This window comes from Equus asinus, chromosome 1, assembly GCF_041296235.1.
Source record: "Equus asinus isolate D_3611 breed Donkey chromosome 1, EquAss-T2T_v2, whole genome shotgun sequence".
Taxonomy (NCBI): domain Eukaryota; kingdom Metazoa; phylum Chordata; class Mammalia; order Perissodactyla; family Equidae; genus Equus; species Equus asinus.
In genome coordinates, this window is record NC_091790.1 from 193,442,466 (window position 1) to 193,469,389 (window position 26,924).

At 45.1% G+C, this 26,924-nt stretch overlaps 1 protein-coding gene across 5 annotated transcripts in view; it reads right to left on the reverse strand.

Annotated features, from left to right (window-relative positions):
• The window catches only part of DENND2A (DENN domain containing 2A), a 94,288-nt gene that overhangs the window by 5,885 nt on the left and 61,479 nt on the right, over window positions 1-26,924 (reverse strand). For all 5 annotated transcript variants that reach the window (XM_044774906.2, XM_044774837.2, XM_044774809.2 and 2 more), the window contains 7 exons: window positions 23,689-23,798; window positions 22,632-22,701; window positions 21,426-21,503; window positions 16,845-16,985; window positions 15,251-15,399; window positions 4,116-4,293; window positions 2,418-2,459 (listed from right to left, as the gene is read on the reverse strand). In XM_044774906.2, the coding sequence (XP_044630841.2) occupies window positions 2,418-2,459; window positions 4,116-4,293; window positions 15,251-15,399; window positions 16,845-16,985; window positions 21,426-21,503; window positions 22,632-22,701; window positions 23,689-23,798 (768 nt within the window). The remainder of the gene's footprint in view (window positions 1-2,417; window positions 2,460-4,115; window positions 4,294-15,250; window positions 15,400-16,844; window positions 16,986-21,425; window positions 21,504-22,631; window positions 22,702-23,688; window positions 23,799-26,924) is intronic.

Genomic DNA, 26,924 nt, shown 5'->3' on the forward strand with positions numbered 1-26,924 from the left:
CCCATGCATATATAGTCAACTAACATTTGATAAGGGAGCTAAGAATATTCAATGGGGAAACGATGGCCTCTTCAATAAATGGTTTTGGAAAACTGGATATCCACATGCTAAGGAATGAAACCCCTATCTTACACCTCACAAAAATTAATTTGAAATGGATTAAAGACTTAAATGGAAGACCAGAAACTGTAAACTACTAGAAGAAAACATAAAATGTCTTTGACATTGGTCTTGGCAACAATTTTTTTGGATACGACACCAAACACACAAGCAACTAAAGCAAAAATAAACAAGTAGGACTACATCACACTAAAAAACTGCACAGGGAAAGGAACAGTCAGCAAAATGAAAAGGCAACCTATGGATGGGGAGGAAATATTTGCAAACCATATATCTGCTAAGGGGTTAATAACCAAAATATATAAGGAACTCATACATCTCAACAGCAAAAGAAAAAAGCCTAAACAATCTGATTAAAAATAGGCAAAGAACATTTTTCAAAGAAGACATACAAATGGCTAACAGGTGCATGAAAAGGTGCTCAACATCACTAGTCATCAGGGAAATACAAATCAAAACCACAATGAGATATCACCTCACATCTGTTATAATGACTATTATCAAGAAGACAGGAGATAACAAGTGCTGGTGAGGCACTGAAGCAAAGGGAACTCTTGTGCACTGTTGGTGGAAATGTAAAGTGGTGCAGCCACTATGGAAAACAGTAAGAAATTTCCCCCTAAAATTAAAAATAGAACTACCATAGGATCCAGTAATCCCACTTTTGGGTCCAAAAGAAGTGAAATCACTACCTTGAAGAGATTTCTGTACCCTCATGTTCATTGCAGCATTATTCACAATAGCCAAGACATGGAAACAACCTAAGTGTCCATCGATGGATGAATGGATAAAGAAAACGTGATTATATATATACATACACACACACACACACAATGAAATATTATTCAGCCATAAAAAATAAATCCTGCCTTTTGTGACAACATGGATGGACCTTGAGGGCATTATGCGAAGTGAAAAAGTCAGACAGAAAAAGACAAATACTGTATGTCTTCACTTGTATGTGCAATCTAAAAAAGCCGAATTCCCAGAACTAGAGAGTAGAATGGTGGCTGCCAGGGGCTGGGGGGTGGGGGAAATGGAGAAATTCGGTCAAAGTGTACAAACTGTCAAGCTATAAAATGACCAAATTCTGGGGATCTAACGTACAGCAAGGTGACTATATTTAACAAGACTATATTATATTCTTGAAAGCTGTTAAGAGAGTAGATCTGAAATGTCATCACCACACAAAACGGTAATTATATGAGGGGATGGAGGTGTTAATTAACTATATTGTGTAGTCATTTCACAGTATACACGTATATCAAATCATCATGTACACCTTAAACTTACAAGCGTTATCTGTCAATGACATCTCAATAAAGCTGGGGGGAAAGATTAAATGCAATACGATTACTTTGGGAAAGGGCTTGGCACGTAGTGGTTACTCAATAAAAGTTTCCTACTGCCCCCGCCCTGTAGGGTGGCTAGTGCCAATCAGGGGACTCTGGTCAGGGCAGAGGACTAGAGTGATCACACTGGCTTTATGATCTGGGCCTCAGGGCAGGAGTGCCTCGGGGAAGTGAAAGTCGAGGGAACTAGTGATAAAAAACATGACAGAAGTTTTCAGCAGTGTGACAACTCCAAGTTTAAAGCAGCCCTTCCGAGCGCCCAGAAAACCTTTCTGTGATGATTCTTTGCAAGAGCTGATAGTAGTTAGACCTCTCTGCAAGTGATAACAGGAAAGCAAATGTGTATTCCTTTCTCTGACCATGGAAGCTCTAGTTTATGATCATTATGGAAAATACATGAAAGTATTAAAACAATTTAAAATCATTCATAATCTGTCTCCCTTTCAGTCTTCGGCCCCAAGACAACCAGCATTAATGTTTTGGTGAGTTTCCCTTTCAATCTTTTTTAGAGGTGTGTGTGTGTGTATATATATATATACACATATATACACACACCTCTTTCTCTTTTTTCTTTTTTAGAAAACAAGATCAGCAAAATAATGTACATAATTTTGTATCCTGATCTTTTCTACTTAATAATCATGATCTTTGTTATCAAATATTCTTTAAAAGCATACTGAAAAAGACAAATGTCTATAGTTATAATCTACACAAAAATTCTAATTGTCGGCAAGCCATTTTGTGACAAAACACGTGGGAATCAATCCTTTGCCCAAGCCCCTGCTCTTCGGCCTGCCTTCTGTCTCACCCTCAGCCTGGCCCAAGCCTGGCCTGCATTTTTAGGCCCACCAAGGAGCCTTTCCAGAGCCAGAAAGCAGAGGCCCAAACAACAGAGAGATGCAAACAGAGAGAGCGCCACGGGTGGAAGTTGGCTTTCCTACTCACCTGTCTGAGGAACCGACTGTTGACGAGGTCGACCACAAGGACCTACAAGACGAGGAAGAGGGACTGTTATCGTCATCAGGGTTTCTGGGAGATGGTGATGGACTCCTAGCCTTTGTCCTTCTTGTCACCCAGAGAGCCAGCTGGGTGGGGGTGGAGTGCCACTTTTGGTTTCCTGACATTGCCACTGTAGCCACAAATGATGAAGAGGAGAGGTGGGGGGCAGGAACTTTCCTGAACTGCATGCATTCAACACTGAAACAGCAGGTTGGGCACATGCGTGCCGCAGGCCGGACTCCTTGCCCCGTCCCGAACTGGCTAAGGCAGAGCCTCTCAGACTGCTGTTCTAGTGCGTGGGTTACGGAGATGGGCGAAAGATGCTAGAGGCCCACTTGTTCCCGTCCCACGTGACTCTGTCCCTCCTCACTCCCAGGGCTTCTTGCTCCTTCCTCTCAGCCGCCCACCCAGCCTTGGCATTTTTTTTAATGGGATAGAAGGGGAGAAACTCAGAGGAGTGGATCCACCTGGAGAGTAAATCAAGCTGCAGGTGCTGGGCTTTCATTGGTCAAGGCTCTCAGGCTACAGCAACTGCCCCCTCCCTCCTCAGAGAGGGGCTAAGACACAGGGTTGGGCAAGTGAGATGCTAGGGTGCAAAACTTAGGAGGCACTCACTGTGGGGTCAGGCAAGTGCTGGGCCTTTGCTTGCAAGACCTGAGTGTAAGACCCTCACTCAGGCCACTGGCTATGACGGGCGAAGAGCAGGGGGCCTGGACCACCACCATGTTTCTACCAACAGCTGGAAACATGGGCTCTAACACATCTCAGAGACCCTGCCCAGGAGCTGAGGGAGCTCTCTCCTTCCTTCTCAAACCCTCCTGGGGTTGAACTGAGCTGTTTTAGGGATCACGCGGTACCCAGACAAACTCCTTGCAGTTCACAAGCCCACATTCAAAGACCTGGGTCTGCTGGCTAATATTTAATGGGACTTCGGACCACCTGGGCAATTAGATGAGCCCCATCTGGAGGGGGTCCCGGGTTGAATTTCAGGGACAGGTGCTCCCCAGGGCTTCAGGAGGAACTGGCATGATTTAGTCCCCTGGTTCCCTCTCTGACTGCTGGAGTTCTCAGTACACGGGGATAGAGACTGTTTAGAGTTAGGAGCTGGGACTAAATACCTACAGAAATGCCCAGTAGGACTTTTCCCACTTGGATACAAACCTGAAAACCTGGAACTTGATCATGAAAAACATTTTGGTGGTTGTCTTTTTAATTGCTATGAAAAAGGACCTATTTGTAGGAGCGCAGTCTTTATCAACTTTGTTACTAGTCCAAATATAAATTCCAGTTATTGTTAGCTCTTCGTGTGCTTTCTCCCCTGTTGTGAGTGGGAGGGAAGGAAGGATAGGGTGGATGGCTATTTAAGGATTAAGTATTTTAACATCTGGTTAAGTTGTTGATTGCTGCCCTTCTCAATGGGCGTTCACAACAGTAGGTTCATTTAGAGGGGAAAACCGTGTTTGCAGTCCCAAGGGTCAGTTGAGGCCGGCTCCAGGTGGGGGGGGGGCTATCTCATACACAAAGCTGTGGGCTCCCCACCCCCCCGGCACTCCCGACACTGCTTGCTTGCAGAGACTTAGCCGGCACCTCCCCTTTGCCCTCTGCCCCCAACAGGGAGGGAACAGGGACATCCCTGGAGCTCACCTCTTCCAGTGGCAGCTCCCTGAGCAGCGGCAGTGAGCTGGTGAGCAGCCCGATGAGGAAAGGGGTTGGCGAGCACACGATGTCAATCATGGCGGGCGGGAGCACGGGGATGTAGGTGTGCTGCCAGGTGAAGGGGTAGATGACTGCCACCATTGCGTGGCAGCACTTGGACAGCGTGCTGTAGCCGGGGAGAAAAAAAAAGGGGCCAGTTCAGGGAGGGCGTGGAGAACCGGGCCTGCTCAGCCTCACAGGGTGGGCAGCCTCCATGCAGAAGCCAGAGAGAAATGTTTGCACCCGATCCCAAAGGCATGTTGGTCAGAAAAGGCATCACGCACTATTAGGTATGTCAAGTAACAGAGTCCCAGTGCAGGTTATAAGAGGCACATGGAGCCTCTGTGAGGCCCTGAGACACAGATAGAGGGACGAATTTAATGCCCTGGCTAACTTCTGCCAGCGTGCTTTCACACGTGAGCTACTTTCTTGTAAGCTTCTGACCAAATGGTTCGCTCCCAGCCCCCACCCCCTGAACAACGAAACCTCTTTTCTCCGGATGCTCATTCTCTTATTGAAGATGCTTTATATTCTAACACTGTAGCTTTTTCTTTGTTCTCTCCCACACATGCTCTCAGCCAAGCATGAACACCTGGGTGGAATCAGGGAAAACAGGATGTCTTCGGTATTCACGGGGCAGCAGGCAGCTCCAAGTGGCTGTTTTGTAAAAGTGAAATTCATGTACAGTTACCCCTTACCCAGAATTCAAAACTTAAAAGAACATCAACATTGGGAGAAATAGTGGGAGTCTCTCTTAAAGAATTACAATCCTAATGGAGCCCTTGCCTGGCAAGCACTGAGCTGTATTCAGCACTCTCCACAGTGCTTCGCACAGTGCCTGGATTCATGCGCAGCGTGTTGAATAAATGGATGGATTATTCGAGATTATCATTTTGAGTATCAGTTCTACCGTGCTGCAAGGCAGTGACGGCTGATGGCCTTCCGAGGTGAGTGAGAGCTTTTTCCTCTTCCTTGCAATCACTTCTTGCTGCCAGCGAGCCTGCTTATAGCAGCTCCTAGTTCCTCTCATTCTAATACGCTGTTTCGAAAATGCTACGAGATTGGAAACTTCAGGAGCTTGTTAGAAGTATGTGGAATGTAAGAATAAAAGTGAGGGCCTGGTCGGTCCTCCTGTGAGTGTGCTGCGTCCTCCTCAGGGCATGGCCCTGGAACCAGCATTTTGTTTGTCAGGCCACCTTTTTTTTTTTTTTAAAGATTGGCACCTGGGCTAACAACTGTTGCCAATCTCCCCAACCCCCCCCCCCCCCCCCCCCGTACACAGTTGTATATCTTAGTTGCGCGTCCTTCCAGTTGTGGGATGTCAGGCCGCCTTTTGAACGCTGGCCCTGGTTCTCGGCTGTGCTCTGTTTAGGTAGGTTGCAGGAAGCTGAGTTCTGGAGAGATGAATGCTCCTTTACTTGGTTCCCATGACGTCAGGCACCTATAATCTCATTGTCATAAAGCTTTCCTGAGCCCCTTTAAAAAAATCACTTAGCTCTGGCTTACCTAAGGAGAAAAGATGTGGATTAAAAGGTATTGCGAGCAAGGGAAATAAGGCAGACAGAAAAAGACAAATATTGTATGATTCCACGTACATGAGGGACTTAGAATGGGCAAATTCATAGAGACGGAGTGGAATAGAGGTTACCAGGGGCTGGAGAATGGGGAATTCTTGCTTATTGGGTACAGAATTCAGTCTGGGATGATTAAAAAGCTCTGGAAATGGATAGTGGTGATTTTTTTTTTAAAGATTGGCACCTGAGCTAACATCTGTTGCCAATCCTCTTTGTCCTTCTTCTCCCCAAAGCCCCCAGGTATATAGTTGTAGGTTCTTCTGGTTGTGCTACGTGGGACCCCGCCTCAGCATGGCCTCATGAGCAGTGCCATGCCCGTGCCCAGGATCTGAACCGGTGAAACTCCAGGCTGCCAAAGCAGAGTGTGCGAACTTAACCACTCGGCCACGGGGCCAGCCCCAGAAGTGATGATTACAAACATTATGAATGCACTTAATGCCACCAAATTGTACACTTAAAGATGATTAAAATAGGGCCGGCCCCTATTTTAGAAAAAGAAAAAGAAAAAGGAAGTCACTTAGCTTCCAAGTGAGTTCCTCTGAATTAGCACCTCCTGAAACATCTTTTAAATACACACTAGCCCTCTTTTCCAGCCCTCCTGCATTTGGGGACCCCCAAACTTATAAGGGTAGTGTTGAATCTTGTTCATTTATCAGCATGTCTCCTCACCTTTCTGTTCCCTATCTTTGCAAATAATCATCTTCCTAATACTCACTGGAGTCATGAAATGCCTCTTAGTAGCGTAGCATCCACACATTTTCCTCATATTTGGTCCTTGTATTTTCTTTCAAGTGAGAAAGATGCTACCCCAAGATTTTGTTCTTACCACTATAATACGTTTATTAGCTGAGAAGGAGTGAGACAGAATAATTAAGGTAGGACTTATACCAAGGAAAGCAACACCAGTAATTCAGCCAGCAGCTTGGGGGTGAAGTGACTTTGATGCGGGCTCAGTGAGTCAAGGAGTCGAAAGAAAGATTTCTTGGACTCTCAAGGTCTGGCAGTAGCACTCTTTTATTCAGAGAATAGTATGGAATAGCATGGGGACAGGACCCACGGGCAATGAAGAGCTGATGCCGTGTCTTGAGAGTTGGGGCTAAATTTATAAGGCATGGGTACGTGACTTATTTTTACTAGACAAAGAAAAGATGATGTAAAAAGTCATTAAACGGTTTCAGTGTAGATGGGGTCTGGTTATTGTGTGGTCATATAACTTTAGATATGAATCTGGTCACATAGATTGGCATGTAGGCCAGGATGCCCTGGGCTTCTCTCCCTGGGGCAGCCCTAATTCATACCATAAAATCCATCAGGTCATATAGATCGGCATGTAGGCCAGAACACCTTGGGCTTCTCTACCTGGGGCAGCCTTGGTCCAGATCAACTTCTGTCTTTCAAAGGATCTTCTCTCAAAGTAGAGAAACTTTTTTCCTAAGGCATCACTTTCTCCCAGGTATTCAAGAAGTTAATACTTTTATTGAATTGCTTACCATTTGTGTTTAATTTTCTTGATCTATAGATCACTGAATATGTTGAATTCACTTTGTTCTAAAATATTTTGATTTTAGGGCTAATCTGTGTTCGTGTGTGGCCAGTCTACAAAGCTGATCTGCTCAAGTACACAACTTAGAAAACTAGAAGGATGTTAAAATATAAACAAGGATAGCTGTGTCTAGCACAGGTTTTTTCAGACTACAGTTTGCCGCCCATTAGTGGGTCCTGAAATGATTTTAGTGGGCTGTGATTAGCATTAAAAACAACAACAACAAGAATAGAAAATCAGAGAGTGTGCTGCATTTTTTTCCAGTTGTGATAACTATCTGTGTGTATGTATGTATTGGGTCTGAATGTAATGTATTTCTCTTTGTGGACAGCAGTAAGAAGGGTTTGAAGCCAATGATTTGGACTAGTGAACTGAGGGGTGGAGGCAGGGAGAGAGCAATGGTTGCCTTGGAATTTTTATACGTTATGTTTTACTGGGATGTTGGCTTTCATTTCCAAGTGACTAGAGAGAGTCCCTTAAAAGAGACCCTAAGAAGGAATTCCCTGAAGGAAGCATTGTGTGTGAAACCCATCTCTTTTCACAGCACATTAGTTGTAAGCCCCTAAATATTACTTGGAGAAAGAAGTGGATCATATGACGGTCTAGGTGGTAGAGCTGTCGTCCACGGCCCACTTCAGCAGTCTTTGAAACTCTCACTCTAGCCAACTCACTAAAGGAGAATAAAAATGCAGTACTCATGTTTAAGAGTCCTTTTATATTTCAGAGTTGTGGTTTAAGTCCTTTTGATTCCAGGGAACTGAGAGAATCACAGAATTTTAGACCTGGAAGCAATCTTAGAGTTCATTTTCTTTTGAATTTTATAGCTAAAGAAACCTCTGACTTCAGGGTGGGGGCAGGGTGGGAGAGGATTCTCCAGACTGGAGGAGGTAAAAGAGGGACAGAGAGGAAGGGAGGCATGAAGAGGCACAGTAAGGACACCGCTTGTGTTTTTCTCATTCACTGCAATAGAAAAATAAGTCTGTTTTTTTCTCTCAATTCAAAGAAAAGGCCTCCTGCCCTTTTGCTTTCTTGTGGCCTCATCCTCAGAAGAAAGTATAATTGGTTACTTCCTGTTCTCTGCTGTTCCAGCATGGTGTGTCGTCCGGTTGAAGCCTCATGCGGCCTATGCAGTTTAGGGGAGGCCCCCAGGGCCCAGGGAGACCCTGGGTCAGCTGCAGTGAAGGTGAACCAACTGGATGAGGAAGGCAGTTGGAACAAGTTTTGAAATAAATGATAAGCAATGCCAGTGCTAGATACATAGGGCCGGTGAAGGAATGTTACAGAAAGAAGGATAAAACTCATTCATTTAACTGGAATGCAGTGAGCTGATGGACAATTGGATTCAATTTAGATGGGGATAAATGAGGACAACTCAACTAGGTAACCTGTTGGCCACATAGGTAGGTGCTGCCGCTGTTGACTATTTTCCCTAACAAGTGGTTTTTGATTGTGCTTTAAGTAGTCTGACTGCAGTTGCAGCTAGAGCCAAATGTTTCCACACCTGGTTATCATTAACACCTCGTTAGCTGGTGCATATGGAGCTCCGGGTTGGGGGGCGGGGTGGCTCTGGAACAATATGACAACAGGGGGGCAGTAGTGAGGAGATTCTCATTCCTCTTGCTCGCTAGCCCACGTCAATATTCTAAAAAAGTGCTGCCTCTTGAAACACTAGAAGGAAAGTCAAATTCTGCAAGTAATGCACTTAGTGACAGCTGTTCCCAACAAATAAATGGTAGAGGAGAAAAGAAGGGATTATTTTGAGTGTAGCTTGAGTGTTTTTCTCAATGCCTCCTGCAAGTGCTAATGAAATTTTATACCCCAACTCATGAAGGTGGGAGGAGCCTTCCATGGCGGGTGCTGCGCACTGCTAGGACTGGTGGTCTCTTAGGAATATGCAAAGATCAGTCTATGGTTCTGGGGAGGCTAAGGATGACTCTTTAAGTACACTTGTGGCACAGCCTTCCCGAGCATCTGCTGACTAGAGGAGTGGGAGTGTTCTGAAGGAAATCCTAGGAAGAGAGCCCTTGCAGCTGGCTTGCATTACAGTGAGGGTGGAGGAAAGAAATGCCACAGCCCGCAGCTGTGACCAATTTGTACAAAAGTAGGGGAGGGAGGAGAAAGCCCCAGGGGGAGGTTGGCTGGGCCACAGGGTTAAAGGTGGGCACAGGTGGGAAGGGTGAGGTCCCAGAGTGCTTTGCTATTTGGTGCTGGTTCCTGAAGGTTGAAGCATTAGTCCAAAGTTATCAGGATACACTTGGGAGTGCTCCAGTTCTCCTGGAGAAGATACATTGATTCTGGTTGCTACCAAGCCTCTGGGCCATATGTGGGGTTACAAAGCTCAGCAGCTTCCAACTCATCTAGGAACCAGTAAGAATTAGGCATAGAGCTTCCTGTAAGATGCTACCAGAAAAGTGAACACGTTTCCTGAGTTAGACAGACACTTCAGGAATCTGAAGGATGATCCTGTCAGCATCCTTTAGTATTCCAAGTAAAATGTCTCTCCTACTGTACATCATTCCCAGGAACATGAGTGAAAGGTATACTCTGGTCTGGTGCCTGGTGAGACCTACTAGGATGTGGCTATCACCACACAGTGGCTGCTGTATTTCCTTTACTGTACTTTCAAACTCCGAATTACTGTGTCACTAAGTTTAAACAGAACACAAGCTGGGCCTCAAGAAAATTGGGTCTGCTACTCCCTGTGCGACCTCAGGTAAAGCCCTTAACTTCTCTAGGCCTCAGATTCCTCATCTGTAAAATAAGGAAAGTGGACTAGATAATTTCTAATGTTTCTAGCTTTAGCATCTCTACAAACTATAAATCTATAAAAGAGAAAGCCAGGAGCTAGAAATAGCTGGAAATGGAAAAGAACGAAGGCTTGTCATCAGAAGGTAATTCCAGGGCTCATTAGTGGAGATAGGACAAAAGAGAAATGGTGACATCTCACTCTGAGAAATGAATAGATAAAAGTGTTTGAGGGGCCGCCTGGTGGCACAGCGGTGAAGTGCACACATTCCACTTTGGCGGCCTGGGGTTCGCTGGTTCAGATCCCGGGTGTGGACACGGCACTGCTTGGCAAGCCATGCTGTGGTAGGCGTCCCATATATAAAGTAGAGGAAGATGGGCACGATGTTAGCTCAGGGCCAGTCTTCCTCAGCAAAAAGAGGATTGGCAGCAGATGTTAGCTCAGGGCTAATCTTCCTCAAAAAAAAAAAAGTGAGAAGTTTTGGGCCCTTGCAGTAAGCCCCCCAAAAGATCACAATATGAAGCCAGCACAGCCTAGGAGGGATCTGACTCCAAGAGAACAACTGGAATAAGTTTCCAGCCCAAGATGCTTTAGTGATGGATTTGGAGTAGAAGACAACAATCTGTGGCTACGCTATTCTCTAAATCTTGCTCCAAATGCTATCTTCTTGATGTTCATATGCAAAAATAGGTTATTAATACTTAATATTTAATCAGACTGATGCCATTGTGTTATTAAAACTGCATTTTTCATCGGACTTCGCTGAATTAAATGTATGTGTCTCTAAGATTCCGTCAGCCACTCTGAGGACCTCTGAAGTTGTGTTTTGGATGTCAGACCATCAAGATGGCAGCTACTCACACTTTCAGGTAGGCCCTGGGCAAAGCCATCTGCCTAGAGAGGGCATGCTCACAAACCCAACCTGCCACTGAGATGGTAAACATTGTAACAGATTCCAGACAGGATACCGGACCCCCATTTCAGCTTACAGAAACTGATTAAAAATGAACCAAAAGAAGCACAGAAAAGGATGCAGGTGCACAGCTACATAGGAACTTATTTGTGTAGTTACACAAACGTCAAAACCAAGGTTCAAACTCCAGCATTTGTCAAGATTTGGCCATCTAATCCTATTTATCATTAGCCAGTAGTCTGTCATTCAGCTTATGGTCTTAACGCACTACAAAAAGATAAATAAATTTTTGAATATTAAAAACTTTGATCTAAAACTTTTGTATGAATTTGTTTATGTGCAGCTCTGACTTTATTATTCAGCCTGGTCTGTAGATTTAGCACAACTTTGGGAAATGAAATGAATAAACCAAAAAACAAAATGTTTATCATCAGGGAAATGAAAGGGGTATAGGGAAATATTTATTTGAGTTGTTATGACAACAGAACAAGCCATCACAACAACATTCTTTCTGTTCCATCTGTCAAACTTTGACTTGACAGAGTCTTAAGAAACACTCAATGTCCACCCTAAAGATGAAACAGAGCGAAAATGTTATTCTAAATTTGATAGATTTTTGGCTCAACTTAAAACCATTTTATAACTCATACAATATTTGCCACAACTCCCTGCTATTTCCTCTTGCAGTGGGCAGACTCACTAGCAATAAGCAAATAAATTGTGTGGTGGGGGGAGGGTGGACCCTTTGTTAAGCACAGGATGCCTGAGGAGATGAGTCCCGAGTCAGGAATGGGGGCGCTTAGCAGTTCTGGACCAGGATTGCTGGGAGGGCAGGCACCGAGGAGCACAGTCCCAGGAGGCCCAGAGCACTCTGGCCCACGGAGTCAGAGAAGTTCAGAGCCGGGGGTCACCCAGTTCCGCCTGCCTCACTGGGGGCCCGGCTGGAAGATGAAGCGAGGGAGAAAAGCACACACGTCTTCGCTTCTTCAGGAGGCAATTCTGACCTTGCGTTTGTGACTGCCAAACAAGAAGGGGGTCTTAACGGCACGTCTTTAAAAAGACTTTCCATAGCCAGACAGGGCCACGGACGCTGCCCTTCACCCCAGTGCAGCCCACTGCGGCCTGCTCCTCCTTCCCTCTCCTCTTTTCTGGAGCCAGGCTGCCTGCGTCAGAGTCCCAGCTCTCCCTCGAACTGCTTCTTTGAGCAAAGTGACTTCACCTCTGTGTGCTTTTTTGTTTCCTAATAATAGAACCTGTCTGATTGAGTTGTCAAGAGCCTGAAAGAATACAGGTCAAACCCATGGAGGAACCTGGCCCGGAGGCGACATTCCAGTGCTCCCTGCTCCTGCACCGTTGTTATTCTCATCAGGTTCCTTACGCTGTTTCCTTCTTTTCCTGCCTCAGAGCTCCACAGGCCTTTATTTATTTTCCCACCTCTTCAGGTCTGCATGGAACTACTGTTGGGTGGAAAGATAATTTATTGGGCAAGAGAGAGAATACTTGGAGCCATTTGTTACAGGAAAAGAATGAGCTGCCTTTGGGGACAATGAGACACCAGAGCTTTAGAAAGTCAGAGCTACAAGGGGCCTGGGTGCAGACAGCCCTTGCCTCATACCTGAGGAGACCCGGGGCCAACAGCTAAGGATGTGCGGGCTTCCTGCCTACTCTGGGAAGGCCTCCTCTGTGTGATAGAGAGGGACATGCAAGTCTGACAGGGTAAAGGCTCTAAAAACGTAATTAAGGTATTTCACTCACAGACGTACATGTGCCTGTGCGCGCATGCACACACAGTGAAATTACTGTAGCACAGCCTGGCTCGGGACCTAAGGAGGGCACCAAAGTTACCCACATTCCTGGTGCCTCTTCTGCCTACTAAAATCCCATCTCAGTGCCTCACATCTGGCCGATGCTGCAAAAGAAAACACCCAGGGAGCTCTATGAGTCCCACAGTGAGAACGACTCACAGCAGCCCCAGCTGGCATTTTACCCTTCTCGTGGGTGTTTGCTGTTTGGAAAGACTAAATCTCTAAGGGCGGGGTGCCAGGCACCATGGAAGGTGGGGTGAGGAGCGAAACTGCAAAGTCCCCCCAGTCAGACCACATGGGTGACAAAGCTGCCCCAGAGCAGGAGGAGGAGGGGGCAGGGCCATTCACAGGGCTGGGGCCCCATCAGTTTCCTTTGCCTCTCATTACAGCAGCTCTGGGGGAAGGGCTGCCCCAGCCTCCCACCTGTCAACCTAGAAATCTGTCCAGGGACAAGGTAGAGGTGGCCAAGTCCCCTCCTGGACATATCTGTTGTAGGCACTTCCAGGTGTTCTGGCGCCCTGAGCCTCTGACACATCCCCTCTGCTGCCCTTCAGGGATGCGTTTGTCTTCGACAGGCTCCCCTCCCTTTCTGTTCCCACCTTCTCCTTCACTGTACTTTGATGAGATAAATAGACGATACTTTCTGTTCTCCTTCTCCGTGGGGTCGGATGGGGCACAGCCCTGATTGGCTCACTTCTCTCCAGCCACACGCATCTCCTCAGACATTTTCTCAGGCTGGACCCTCCCTGAGCCTCACAGCTTTAACCCGGAAGCAAGCTCCTCAGGGACTGTTTGCCCCTCTCTGCTCCTGGGGGCCCTAGGTTTCCTTGACCTGGCCTTCACTTCTCACCTAGGCCTTTCTGACGTGCATCATCTTCCCCTCCCCCAAAGTCAGGCCTGAGAATTGTACAGCATATGACGGTGGGGGGTGGGGGGCGGAGTGGGGCTCCCAGAGAACACAGACAGTTACTAGAGTGCTGATGAAATCCGAGCCTGGTCACTGAAGGATTATTACTCATCCTTAGCTTCCAGGGCCCCAGCCTTGAGAACTCTCTCCTCCAAATTCCCCAGTGCCCAGGGAGCTTGGAGAGCTGCCCAGCGCCCAGACCAGCTGCAGGCGAAGGGACAGGGCCTGCTTCCTGAGCTGACTGAAGTGCACGAGGAGCACAATAACTAAGACATGAAAAGTGAACGGCCAACTAAAAAACAGGGTGGGAGCAGGCTGGGAATGGCCAAGTGGCTGCTGGCCAGAGAGGAGCACCATCAAGGTGACCAGATGGGCTGCAGCCAGAGGAGAGGGCTGGGTTCCATTTCCTACCACGCCTCCTGATGAGCTCCACATTCATACATATTGTCCTTTCCACTCTTTCCCTTTTCTTCCGCCTCCCTTTTGTTTTCCAGAGTTGAGGTCATAGTCTTCTCCAAACCACAGTTCCTCGATTTTCATGTTTTTGGCATTTCTTCTTTCCAGTTGGCCTTCTCAGTTGGCCTCACTGCTTCTCCTGGTTGGCTGGCCCTTCTCGGGTCGGGCCCCACATCTCAGCTCTTCCTGGAGTTGCAGCCACCACTCACGCTTCTGTGCCCTCAGTTCCAAAGTGTAGGAGGCACTGATTCAGTATTTGGAAATGATGAAAATGCCAGGAATTCTTTTTTTTTTTTTAAGTTCAGAATTAAGCCAAATCCCTATCTGTATCTCCGTCCAGATCTTCTCTGATTTGTGACCTGGGCTTTGCAAATCACTGAATGTGACCGTGAGGATGTGGGCGGCAGTGTGTGCATGGGAGATTCTGTGTGATTGATTTTAATACTGAGAGGAAGGGATGCCTTCGGGATACGTCTGTGCTCTCTAGCATGGTCCTGCAGCCCTCCCGTGAACCGGCCTGTCCACCTCTGCCAGCTCCTGGCTTCCCACTCTGCTTTCCTTTCTTGCTTAGCCACAGTGAATGGCTTTCAAGTTCCTGAAGGTGACGCTCTCGGCCTCCCCTTCTCCTTGTCTTTGTACTGACAGCTCCTTTTGCCTGGAATGTGCTTCCTACTTGCTCTTTGTTTTAAGATCGGGGGGGAAAACCCCAAAAACCCTCAGGGGGTACTCACCTCCCCTTGGAATGAGCACTCCCCTCAGTTTCCAGAGCGCATTGCCTCTAGTAAGCCTTTACAACGTGGTACTGGGCAGTCAGTGGGGTTCCCCTCACTGGACTGAGAACTCTCTGAGGACAGCTCTGTCTTTACTCCTCTGTTCCCAGCACATGGTAGACTGCCCAGCACAAAGCAGAAGGAGTGAGAAGTAGGCCAAATACCAGGTAAGTAGTGCACAGAAGTGCAGGCTTACCTCGTTTCACATAACAGGTGTGCCTTACAAACCTCCAGTTTTAGTGGCCCACTGACTCACATCTTACCTCAGAGGAGCTTCCTCCACAATCCTAGGCAGTCACCTGCCCTACGGACTCCAGACAGTCCAAGACTGTCCTTCAAACACCTGAGCAGAAGTTGCCAAGGTTGGTACCTGAGCTTGTCTGCAATGAAGATGACCCTCCTTTCCAGAAGCAGGGAGGCAAAAACACAGAGGAGGTGGCGCACGCTGAGAGAGGAGAAAAGAGACTCGAAGTCCACGTGTTCGAGCCGGGAGTCCAGTGGGCGGCACAGTTCAATGACCTGTGGGGAACAGGAGCAGCCATGAGGGGCCCGTCCTGCCTGGCCAGGCCTCTCACAGACATCGCAGGCCTGGGGCTCTGAGGTCCTCAGCAGGGGTGGCCCACTGGTAGGGGAAAAGGGAAAGAAAAAAAGGACTGGGGAAAAGAGATCCTGGGGAAGCGGTGGTAGGGACTCAGTCTCATGGCTGAGTGTGAGGACAGTTCAGATGGAGGTGGGGAGAGAGGGTGGAAGAATCAATGGCCCTTGGCCCCAAGTGGCTGGAGGCTCTCCTTGGCAATGACGTATCTGGACACGCTAAGGGAGTTCTATGACCATGAAAGTGTCCTATCCCGTACAGCCCCACAGGAAAGCGTCTCTGTCTCACAAGGGAATATTCTTACTGCAACGGAATCACAGGCTCATGCAGGAGGACCAGCAGATCCCGGCAGCACTTGCAAGACTCACCTCCTCTAGAAGGCTTTTCTTAATGAACCCAACCCCATTCCAGTCCCTTCCTGATGATGTGTTTCCAGCTTTATGTTAAGTGTGCATATCTTCTCGTTCTGCACTTGTTGAAATGTTCCTAAATTCATCTCAAGTCACTACTCACATGCACATTTTTCTCTTTCAATAGCTGCCTCCTTCGCAGTGAGCCTCGAGTCTGGCTTTTACTCTCAGCACAGCACCTGCCCAGTGCTGCCGACACTGTGGGGCTAACAGTAACATCCCCATGGCCACGCCACCTGTGTCTGGTATGGGATGGCTTAGGATTCTCCAGCAACAGGGAGACTGCTCCTCTCCGTGCTGGGAAATTGGGTTGTTCCAGAATATCCCAAACCCATCCTCATCCCTCCCCTGTCTCCAGAGGTGACCTGCTTTTCCAAGGGCCTTTGGAACTAGAGACTCAAGGCTCAATGGGATCTGCCTTCTGAGGTCCAGAGAGTCATATGATGGGAATAGGAAGGTCGAAAACAAGCCCCTGCATCAAATCCCAGCCCAGCCAAGGAAAGGGACATGCTTCAAAGTCTAGGATGAAAACAAAGTAATACCTGAGCTTGTCTTCCCTGAAAAGAATCTGTTTTACACTATAAGGTTATAGAGGTGATGCAGACCAAAAACATAAACAGGTTCAAATACAATTTAGGAAGGTAATGAGCTAGTAAGAGAAGCTAAATATCTTCAGTGTAGGTCCCTAACGTGCAACGCCAACATCACGTGAAGAAACACCACGCACTGCCATGGCATAGGTCTGGGGGTTGCTCCTTGGCCCAGAATCCTGAGCTGGATGGACTGGACTTAGAGTGGAATTTATGATGCTCTCATAAGATGAGTGATCTGGGCCAGCCTGAGGAGCAAGAGGACATCACTAAATGTGACAGCCCATTGCAAGCCAGTCCCTCGGACCATTGGGACTTGGCTGTCTGGGCCATCCCCACCTAGGACAGGATAGGAACCTGATGGCTTACCTCAGTTCCTGATCCTGGCAAGAAGTTCTTGACAATGATGGTTTTGCCCAGGGCTGGGAAAGGGGCTTCCATAACACTCCTCATGAGGGGCTGCACCAGGGCAGGAGAGATGCCTCGTCGTTTTTCCACCTCATCCAAGATCTGTGAGGATCAGAAAACTCTGAAGTCAGGTCACCAAGGGGTCACACCCTTCCAGATGAAGTGGGCCTGCCAGGATGATTGAAGAATTATGGGGAAGTCCTGCTGTCTTCATCAGGCCAAGCTTATAGTCTCTTTTGCCCTAAGTGTCATCACCCCATTCTCTCCTCTATGTATCCACTCTCTTTGCGATGGGACTTTGCAGTTTCTCCTACTAAAGGGTGAAGTATAGTTCCTTGCCCCCTTGACTTTGAAAACGGTCCTATTTGTCACATGGGTTTGGCCATGTGCATTCTCCATGGGAGCAATACCACCTCCAATGGGGAAAAATTGCTTTTTGGGGTGTTGGTGAAAAAAATTTAGATATTATAATGGTTTGTAGCCTTCTAACGGGCCACAGTACATAAACAGATACATAAACAGTGTATCCATGGATAACCATTAAGGCAGGGGGTAGCCATTAAGGAAATGCAAAGCAAAACCACAATGAGATACCACCTCACACCCATTATGAGGGCTATAATAAAAAAAACATAACAGGTGTTGGTGAGGAAGTGGCGGAATTGGAGCCCTCATACACTGCAGGTGAGAATGTAAAATAGTGAAGCCCCTTTGGAAGACAGTCTGGCAGTTCCTCAAAAGGTTAAACAGAGTTACCATATGACTCTGCAATTCCATTCCTAGATATTTACCCAAGAGAAATGAAAACATATGTTCACACAAAAACTTGTACATTAATGTTCACAGCAGCATTATTCATAACAGCCAAAAAGTGGAAACAACCTAAATGTCCATCAACTGGTGAACTGATAAACAAAATGTGATATCCATATAATGGAATATTATTCAACCATAAAAAGGAATGAAATACTGACATATACTACAACATGGATGAACCTTGAAAATATTATGGTAAGTGAAAGAAGCCAGTGACAAAAGGCTATATATTATAAGATTCCACTTAGATGAAACAATCAAAATAGTCAAATCCATTGAGACAGAAAGCAGACTAGAGGTTGTCTAGGGTTGGGAAGTGACTCTTAATGGGTACAGTTTCTTGTTGGGGTGATGAAAATGTCCCAAAATTGTGGTAATGATTGCACAACTCTGTGAACATGCTAAAAGTCACTGAATTATATATTTTAAATGGGTGAACTGTATGGTATGTGAATTTCTCTCAATAAAATTCTTACTAAAAAAAAAATCCAAGGGACTGGCCTGATGGCGTAGTGATTAAGTTCCTGCACTCTGCTTCGGTGGCCCAGGGTTTGTGGGTTCGGATCCTGGCGTGGACCTACACACCAATCATCAAGCCATGCTGTGGTGGCATCCCACATACAAAATAGAGAAAGACTGGCAAAGATATTAGCTAAGGGACACTCCTCCTCAAGCAAAAAGAGGAAGATTGGCAACAGGTGTTAGTTCAGGGCCAATCTTCCTCACACACACAAACATATCCAAATGCAAGACCCTCCACAACCTAGTAATCAAAGAGCTTAAATAAAAATGCCATTTATAATAGTAGCACATGTAGCTATAGAGCCCTTGAAATACGGCTAGTCTGAATTGAGATGTGTTGTAAGTATAAAATACTCAGCAGATTTCAAAATACAAAATTAAGAATGTAAAATATCAACCACTTTTCATATTTCAACATTATATGTTGATAATATTTTGCATGTATTGGGTTAAATAAAATTTATTATTAAAAAGATAGTATGGAAGGGGCTGGCCCCGTGGCCAAGTGGTTGGGTTTGCGTGCTCCGCTTTGGCGGCCCAGGGTTTCACCGGTTCAGATCGTGGGTGTGGACATGGCACTGCTCATCATGCTGTGCTGAGGGGACGTCCCACATAGCACAATCAGAGGGACCTACAACTAGAATATACAACTACATATTGGGGGGCTTTAGGGAGGAGAAGAAAAAAAGATTGGCAACAGATGTTAGCTCAGGTGCCAATCTTAAAATAAACCAAAGAGAGTATGGAAGTTGCTGAAAACATTAAACATAGAATTACCACATGTCCAGCAATTTCACTTCTGGGTATTTACCCAAAAGAATTGAAAGCAGGGGCTCAAACAGATATTTGTACACCCACGTTAAAAGTAGCATAATTCACAGTAGCCAAAAGGTAGAAACAAACCAAATGTCCATCAATGGATAAATGGATAAACAAAATGTAGTATATACATACAATGGAATATTATTCAGCCTTAAAAAGAAGGAAATTCTGACATAATCTACAGCATTGATAAACTTTGAGGAAATTATGCTAAGTGAAGTAAGCCAGACACAAAAGGACAAATATTGTATGATTCCACCTACATGAGCTCCTAGAGTAGTCGAATTCATAGAGACAGAAAGAAGAATGGTGGCTGCCAGGGGCTGGGTGAGGAGGGGATAGGGAGTTAGTGTTGGATGGGTGCCGAGTTTCGGTTCTGCAGGTGGATGGTGGGGATGGTTGCACAACAGTGTGAATGAACATAATGCCACTGAACGGTACACTTAAAAATGGTAAATTTTATGCACATTTTAGCACAATAAAAAATAATATGACAAAAAGTTTAAAAGAATTTTATGAGGTCTGGGGAGGCAATTGAGGGGAAAAAGTCTGACAGGGCTGCTTAGGGGAGCAATAATGAAAAAAAGGTTGAGGAACACTGAGACAGAAGTGACAGTGTGCCAGTTCTAAGCCCAGGCCTTAGGAGGCCTGCCTTATGTGTGTCTGCTTGCCCTCTTGTGCCTGTGCCCTTGCCACAAGAAGGGCACACATGGGCCAGCTCACTGTCTAAGGAGGATGACACAGATGTGGACGAGCCCCAGCCGTGTAGCCTAAAGCAGAGATCAGCCAGCCTAGATCAGCCAACCTCAGCCGCCCTGCAGCACATAAATGGGCCCAGCCGAGACGAAGAGAGTTGAACCCCAGCTGACCTGCTCGTCTTTGAGAGTAAATGATTGCCGCTTTAAGCCACTGTGGCTTGTTACACAGCATTATTGCGGCCATATTTAATGATACACCCTTCTTCAGAGATTCTGAGAGCTGTTCTTACTAAAGGACAAGTTGCCATTTTAGTCATCCTGTCCCACACCTGGAAACAGCTTGAATCCTAAGGATCAGTTAGCTAAGCTCCGTTTCTGGTTCTCTCCTGAGTATTTGCTGTGTGGTCTTTGGCAAGTCAGCATGCTACACTCCTAAAATATCCCCAGCCACACAACTTGCAGGAAATCACAGGACTGTGCACCACACAAGTAAGTCAGCATGTTTACTTGCTCTGTGTGCCCTGTCCATGACATAGCAAAGAAGCTTCTGAACTCCGAAGCCGCCACTGGATGCTGGGCTAACTCACACGGGCTGTTTTACTTCTAGCTTCCATAAGCATTCTCACAACGACACGGCCACCTTTAAACAAACTTGTGTGAAAGACTGGCATGAGCAGCAAGGCACACCTGTGCTAGAGCTTGTAAATGACCAACTTTAATGTAGAACGGTTACCACCTCAGGTGGAGTGGATGTGAGACTGTGTCTCAGATTACGTTGATACCGTTAATTATTTCAAACAGACTTGCGTAGAAGTTACAAGTTCTACCACGGCAAGAGGTCACTCTCCATCAGTATAGTTCAGGCTTCCTCTGAGTTCAGGTGAAGGGTGGGCAGGAGGCAGGCTTTTGTTTCAGAATGCTTTTAGGAAGTGCTGCTTTACATCCACGGACACTAGATGTAGGATGTCAGTTCTCCAAAAGAAAGCTAGACTGAAATAGATGCTCAAGAAGGATTTAAAATAAATTTGTGGATACTCATGTCTGGTTAATATAGGAAACAAATATTGGATTATACCTAATTTTTGAGATTAGCATCATGTAGGATAGTAGTTATCTCCTATACACCAATCCAAAATACTGGGGTGGATGGGCCAATTCAATATGGCAATTCCTATGTCTTGATGTACTGGCTCATTTTCCCAAAAAGAGGACCAAATTATATTAAGATTTTGATAGACTTAGAGCACTATTATAATAATAAATCTCACATAAGCACACAACATATACACACACAGAACATACAGATACATAGATACACATCCATCCATCCATCATAGTGGCCTTTTTTGTTCAACAAAAGCTAGTATGACAAAAAAAAGCTTAGAGGAAGGAAAATAAAACATATGGAACATTCTGGGAAGATCCTCTTCCCCTCCCATCCTCGACTACAATTACTTTGACTCCCTCCTCTTCCCCAGCTTCTGGGCCCTGCCTTTCATCAGCTCTTCTTTCCTATCCCAATGGTAAGAGAAGAGAGGAGGTGATGAGCGGAGGAGGAGGAAGTGGGAAGGAAAAGAGGTAGAGAATAAGATTATAAAAGTGCCCAGAGTTGGAGTGTTTGCTGGGTCCTCCTGGGCCCTGCCTTCCCTTCCCTTCCTCCGTTCTCTGAGGCCCAAGTCCTCACCTTGGAAAAGAGGCTGAAACATCCCAGGCGGCTCACGATGCAGTAAACTTCAGGGAGACGCTTTCCTTTGCCACCAGGCTTTTGGAGTGAAACACAAGGAAATCAGGAGTGTTACCAACCCCAGGGAAGGATAGAACCCAAATGCTTTTGAGTGCCTACTGGGTGCCTGCTGTGTCCACATACCAGACCTTTGGACAACCCAATGAGGTAAGAAATTACCAATACTCCATCTTATAGGTGGAAGGCACTCCTGGCCATGTGGTATGTATTTTTTTATTTTCCTGAAAGAACCAAATCAAGGGTGTTGTGTACACAGTAGGTGCTCAATATGGCCTATGGACCATAAGTAAGGAGGCCTAACTTGTTTACCCAAATCACTGTAGTTCCTTCTAAGGAGTTACCTGGAGACCATATGTTTATTATAATGATAATTCCAGATGAGAAATCATTTCTGAAAATCCTTTTTGGAAACTGAATTTAAGCTAATTTTCAAAACAAAAAAGAAAATCAATCTCAATTCTTAAACTCTAAAGTAATTTTATCAACAAAAATTAGGCCACTTAACTTTTTCAATTATTATCCATACTTTTTATTCACTAATTCAACAAATATTTATTGAACACCTATATGTGCCATGCATTATTCTTGACTCTAAACTATATTAACCTATTTCTAAGACTAAAACACATTCTCAGAGAAAATGATTTGCCATGACTGCAAATGTTCAAAAGAATGGGCCTCAAAAAGACAAGTTCTAAAATGTCTTGTCACGGTCATTTTATTGGAATAAGTTTCTGACTTTTAAAGGTGATTGTTCTGAAGGAGACACTTGAATTACTTGCATCAGGAACAATAAAACTATCCTTCTTCTGCCCTGAGCAACTATTATGAACGTTCTCTCTAAGCTATTAAAAAGTCTGTTTAGGGTAGTTTATTAGAAAGGACATTTGGCCTAAGGAGAGCAAAGTCTTTTATTTGGCAGGGAAAACAATGGAGAAAGTATTTTCTTTCCGAAGGAGACAGAGATATCGTTCCCATCTACCAGTAAGACTCAGGAGGGCCTCCAAATCCTCCATGTTTTTAACTACCCTGATGAACTGCCACACCTCCTGTCCCTTCCCTCATGGTACATGGTGAACAAAACCTTAGGACGCCAGTGCTGGCTCTGCACGGCGCTCGTGCTGACTGAGAGCACAATGTACTAACCAGCAGTCTTCGGCAGTAACCGAACCTTCTGCTCCCGTCTTCTCCAGTTAAGACAAATGAGAATGTTTCACTGTGGTTGGGAAAACAAAAGTGCATTACAAAGCAAAACAAAATGAAGGACACATTGTGGTGAGCAACCAGGAGACATTTTGGAGGAGGCTGTCGAACACGGCTGCTCCCTGTCCTGCTTGTCCGTCTCTGTGCTGGGACTCTGGTCGCCTAGAGCTTCAGAGCCTATGTCAGGGAGAGGGAGATCTGAAGTGTCAATGTGTCCCGAGAGGAAAGGGGAATTTTTTTTCATCTTGAGCTCTCATATAAGTCTGTCACCTGAGCCATCCCATTGCACAAAACAGCAGTCATTCATTGGGCATCTATTGTGGCTACTGCTTTCACTGAGCTTGAGGGTGAGGTGGCTGATCTAGGGATGTGACTCAGTGAGGGAGCAGTCGAAGAGTGGGACAGTTCTGTACCTCTCAGAACTGTCCCTGGTACGGCTCTCCAGGGAAACAGTCTGTTCAGAGCCACCTTGAGACTTAGACTATCCTTAAAGACTGCTGGGCCAACTTCAAGGAACACAGTGTCCCTCAAACACTTAGGAGTTGCAGCCTACTGAGTGTGGTCAATTGCTGAAACATCTGATAAGAAAAATGTTGGTTTCTAACAAAAAGGGTTAAAGCAGAAATGTAAACTTTCTCTACTCCGAGTAAGCCCTGGATGGGCTATTGAAGAAATGTGTCGGGAGCACTGGACAAGGATGGGTGACGGGCAATATTTCCCTGATTTTTCCTAGACCTAGAATTACCTTATTGCCCTTCATGATGGCTTATGAAACAGATATGTTTTCAGACTGAGTGGGAGGCCTTGGAATCTGCCTACTTAGCAAGGTGATTCTTATCTGCAGGGAAGTTTTAAAAACACTGGTAGGAGAAATCTCTAGGCTCAGATCCATCAGGATTGCTTAACAGTAAGATTGACTTAAGGGGTCTGCCATCTATGACCCCCTCTCTAGTTCTCGTCTTAGTCTTTAGGGGTAGGAAGGGGAGATACCAGCACATACCTGGTAAACTGCTGGACAGGAGTCCAATCCTTGGCATCGGGGAAACAGAACTGGGGGATAGCCTTCAGCTGGTCCTCAGCCTCTCTCATGAACTTGAAAGACCTTTCCAACTGCAGGGAGAAGGGCAAGAGAAGGCTGGAGAATAAACCTCTGCATAGAAGAGTGAGGCAGATGCTTGGCAAGACCACATCTCCCATCTTCCCACAGTCGTGACCACCACCTTGACCTTCTCTCATGGGAGGGGGCTGCCGCTCAGTCTGCTGGGGCCTTTTTTTCCCCAGGCAGTTCCAACCATAGTCTTGTGGGGTAAGACAGGAGAAAAAAATAACGTGCTTTAGAGAAATGTTCTCTACATTTAACATTCTGGAATATAAGTATTTTCTTTCTTTCCTTTTTTTTTTTTTTTTTGAGGAAGATTAGCCTTGAGCTACCATCTGCCGCCAATCCTCCTCTTTTTGCTGAGGAACACTGGCCCTGAGCTGACATCCGTGCCCATCTTCCTCTACTTTATATGTGGGACGCCTGCAACAGTATGGTTGACAAGCAGTGCGTAGGTCCGCACCCGGGATCTGAACCGGCGAACCCTGGGCCGCTGAAGCAGAACGTGTGAACTTAACTACTGTGCCACTGGGCTGGCCCAGAATACGAGTATTTTAATCAAATAAGGAAATATGGTCATGGCAATCCCTTCCAAATAGGAAACTCATGAATCTGCAAGGCAGACACTCAAATCCAGTCTTCCAACCTCTGGGTCCAGGCAAGGCTGTCTCTCCTTGATCCAGGCAAAGATGTTTTACAACACTTCTTAGCGAATACATCCAGTTAAATTATATTATACAGTGAAATTCAACTCATTTCAGAGTCCTTGAATGTCAGAACTAGAAGAAAACCAGACATCAGCCAGCCTGACATTCTTATTTTAGAGATAAGGAAATAAGCCCTGAGAAGTTAAGCAATTTGCCCATGATCACAAAACTAGTATGGAATCTAGCTAGAAATAAAAATGATCTTAATCTCTAGTCTGCCTGTTTTTCTGTCTCTGATTTATCTGACACATCCGAGACTGAATGAATATCATCTTACTTAAAAACAGAGCAAATTAATAAAGTCTGATTTAGAGATTTAGAAAATAAGCCAAGAGTTTGCTTATTTTGTTTATGAACAGGAACCTGTGCTTTCAAAAAGCACTCCATTCTGGGGATCTGTTGCACATCAACATGCAAGTAGTTGACAATACTGTACGGCATACCTGGAAATGTTGGGATGGTGAATTTTAGGTTATATGTGTTTTTGCCACAATTAAAAAAAAGGTACTCTAGATATAACTTTGTGAAACAAAAAAAGCAATAGTTTATAATTAGCATAGTTTGCTTATAAATTGGTACTTCTAAAGTGTTGGGAAAAATTGTTGGCTTTTTTTTGTTGATAGGTTTCTTGATAGGTTTAAGTTTGTTAAATTTCCTATATAAACAGTTAAGGAAAAATAAATTATGCTAAAGCAACTTTTAGTAATTTAAATATCAGATACTTGAAGCAAGTGGAGTCTGAATTTCTGAAGTTAGGAAATTGTAATGTCTAATCTAACTTCTTTCTGTAATATTTTCCACCAATTTCTTATTTTGTTTCTCAAAGCTTGCCACTGACCTCCACTTTAAACCAGCCTGGCAGACAGTTTCCGAAGTTTGCAGGCCAGCAGTATCATCAACCGCTTCAGAGAGGATCTTCAAGCCTTCCCAAGGCCACCAAATATCAAATATCAGAGACAGGTCTCCAGAGACAGCGTCCAAGTGAATAAAGCCCCGTGCTGATTGTTTTCAACTTTAAAACTCACTTCCAGTATGATTCCCTTTAGGCTAGATCAAATTTAATTAAAGCTGCCAGTAATATTAATGGTTGAGACAACTATCAATGAATGAAACATGGTCACCATTTATAGACTCAAAGCCAGTCATTCATCGTCCTTTAGTTTTTCTTCTTCGGAATAAATGGTCATTATTTCTTTTCTGTATAATGGTTCTCTCTTCCATCCATGACCCAGAAGATTCCAACTGATCCTGGAACAGTTTTTGAGTTGATAATTCGCTAGCTCAGACTGTTGCCAAAGCACTAATTTTTGACTACCCTTGGAGAGCCTCACAGAGAAGCAAATACCAGCTGGGCATAGTTGTTGGAAGAAGTCATTAATCACCACCAAGTGAGGGACCCCCAACTATAAAGAATACCAAAGGAAGGACTAATGACAGCTTTCCACAGTGGAAACAGCCTTAGAGAACTGAAGAGCAGGCCTTGTAGGAAAGTGAGTTCCAGCACTTTTCAGCATCGCCCCGTTATCATTTGGATGCACCACCCTCAGATCACATGCATGATAAACACAATATGTGTGTACACACACATGCCTACACACAGTCATCAGCATATGACTTATCAAGCCACGTGTGCACATACATGCATGCACGAAGCAGCACATAGAAATCTCTTACCAATACAACCAATCATAGATGGCTGGAAAGTACCCTAGTCTCCATGAACTGCCACAAAGAGAACTGTGCAACAGCAAACATTTTAATGGAACATGGCAGGCATGATCTTGTGTGTGAATATGGAGTATAAACCTTGACTAAGGTGAATGTAGGAGTGGGAGATAAAACTCATGAAAAAGAGAAAGGAGGAGGAAAAAAGGTCTTCTGACAGACAGAGTGAGTGAAGGCAAGGAGATATAAAATAGCCTGGTATACAAAACCACATACACAGAATGATCACCATAGTATTAAAAATATGTGTCTAAAGAAACACTGGCAGCAAGATACATTTCCAACAGAAGAGTGGTTAAATAGATAGGGTATATCCACATAAGGGAGCATCGTGTAATTTAAAAAATGGTGTTTTAGAATTTGTATTAAATATGTTTATAAATAATGATAGGTTTACAAAACATGATACAAAAATTATACAATGTACAATCCCAGTTTTGTAAGAAAATTATGCTATGAGAAAAGAAAAGAAAACACAACAAAATGCTAACAGTGATGATCTCTGTATAGTGGGATTTATAGACCTTTTTCTTTATATATTTCTGGATTAGTCCCCTTTTCAGCAGTGACAATGCAAATTTCTGCTCAAACAAAGTTTTAATGTAGATGTCTAGGAGCCTGGAGATTCTAGGCTGGAAACTACAAACATTCAATAGATAAGATGATTCATTAATTCATGAATTAATGCCTTTATTTCTGGAACAC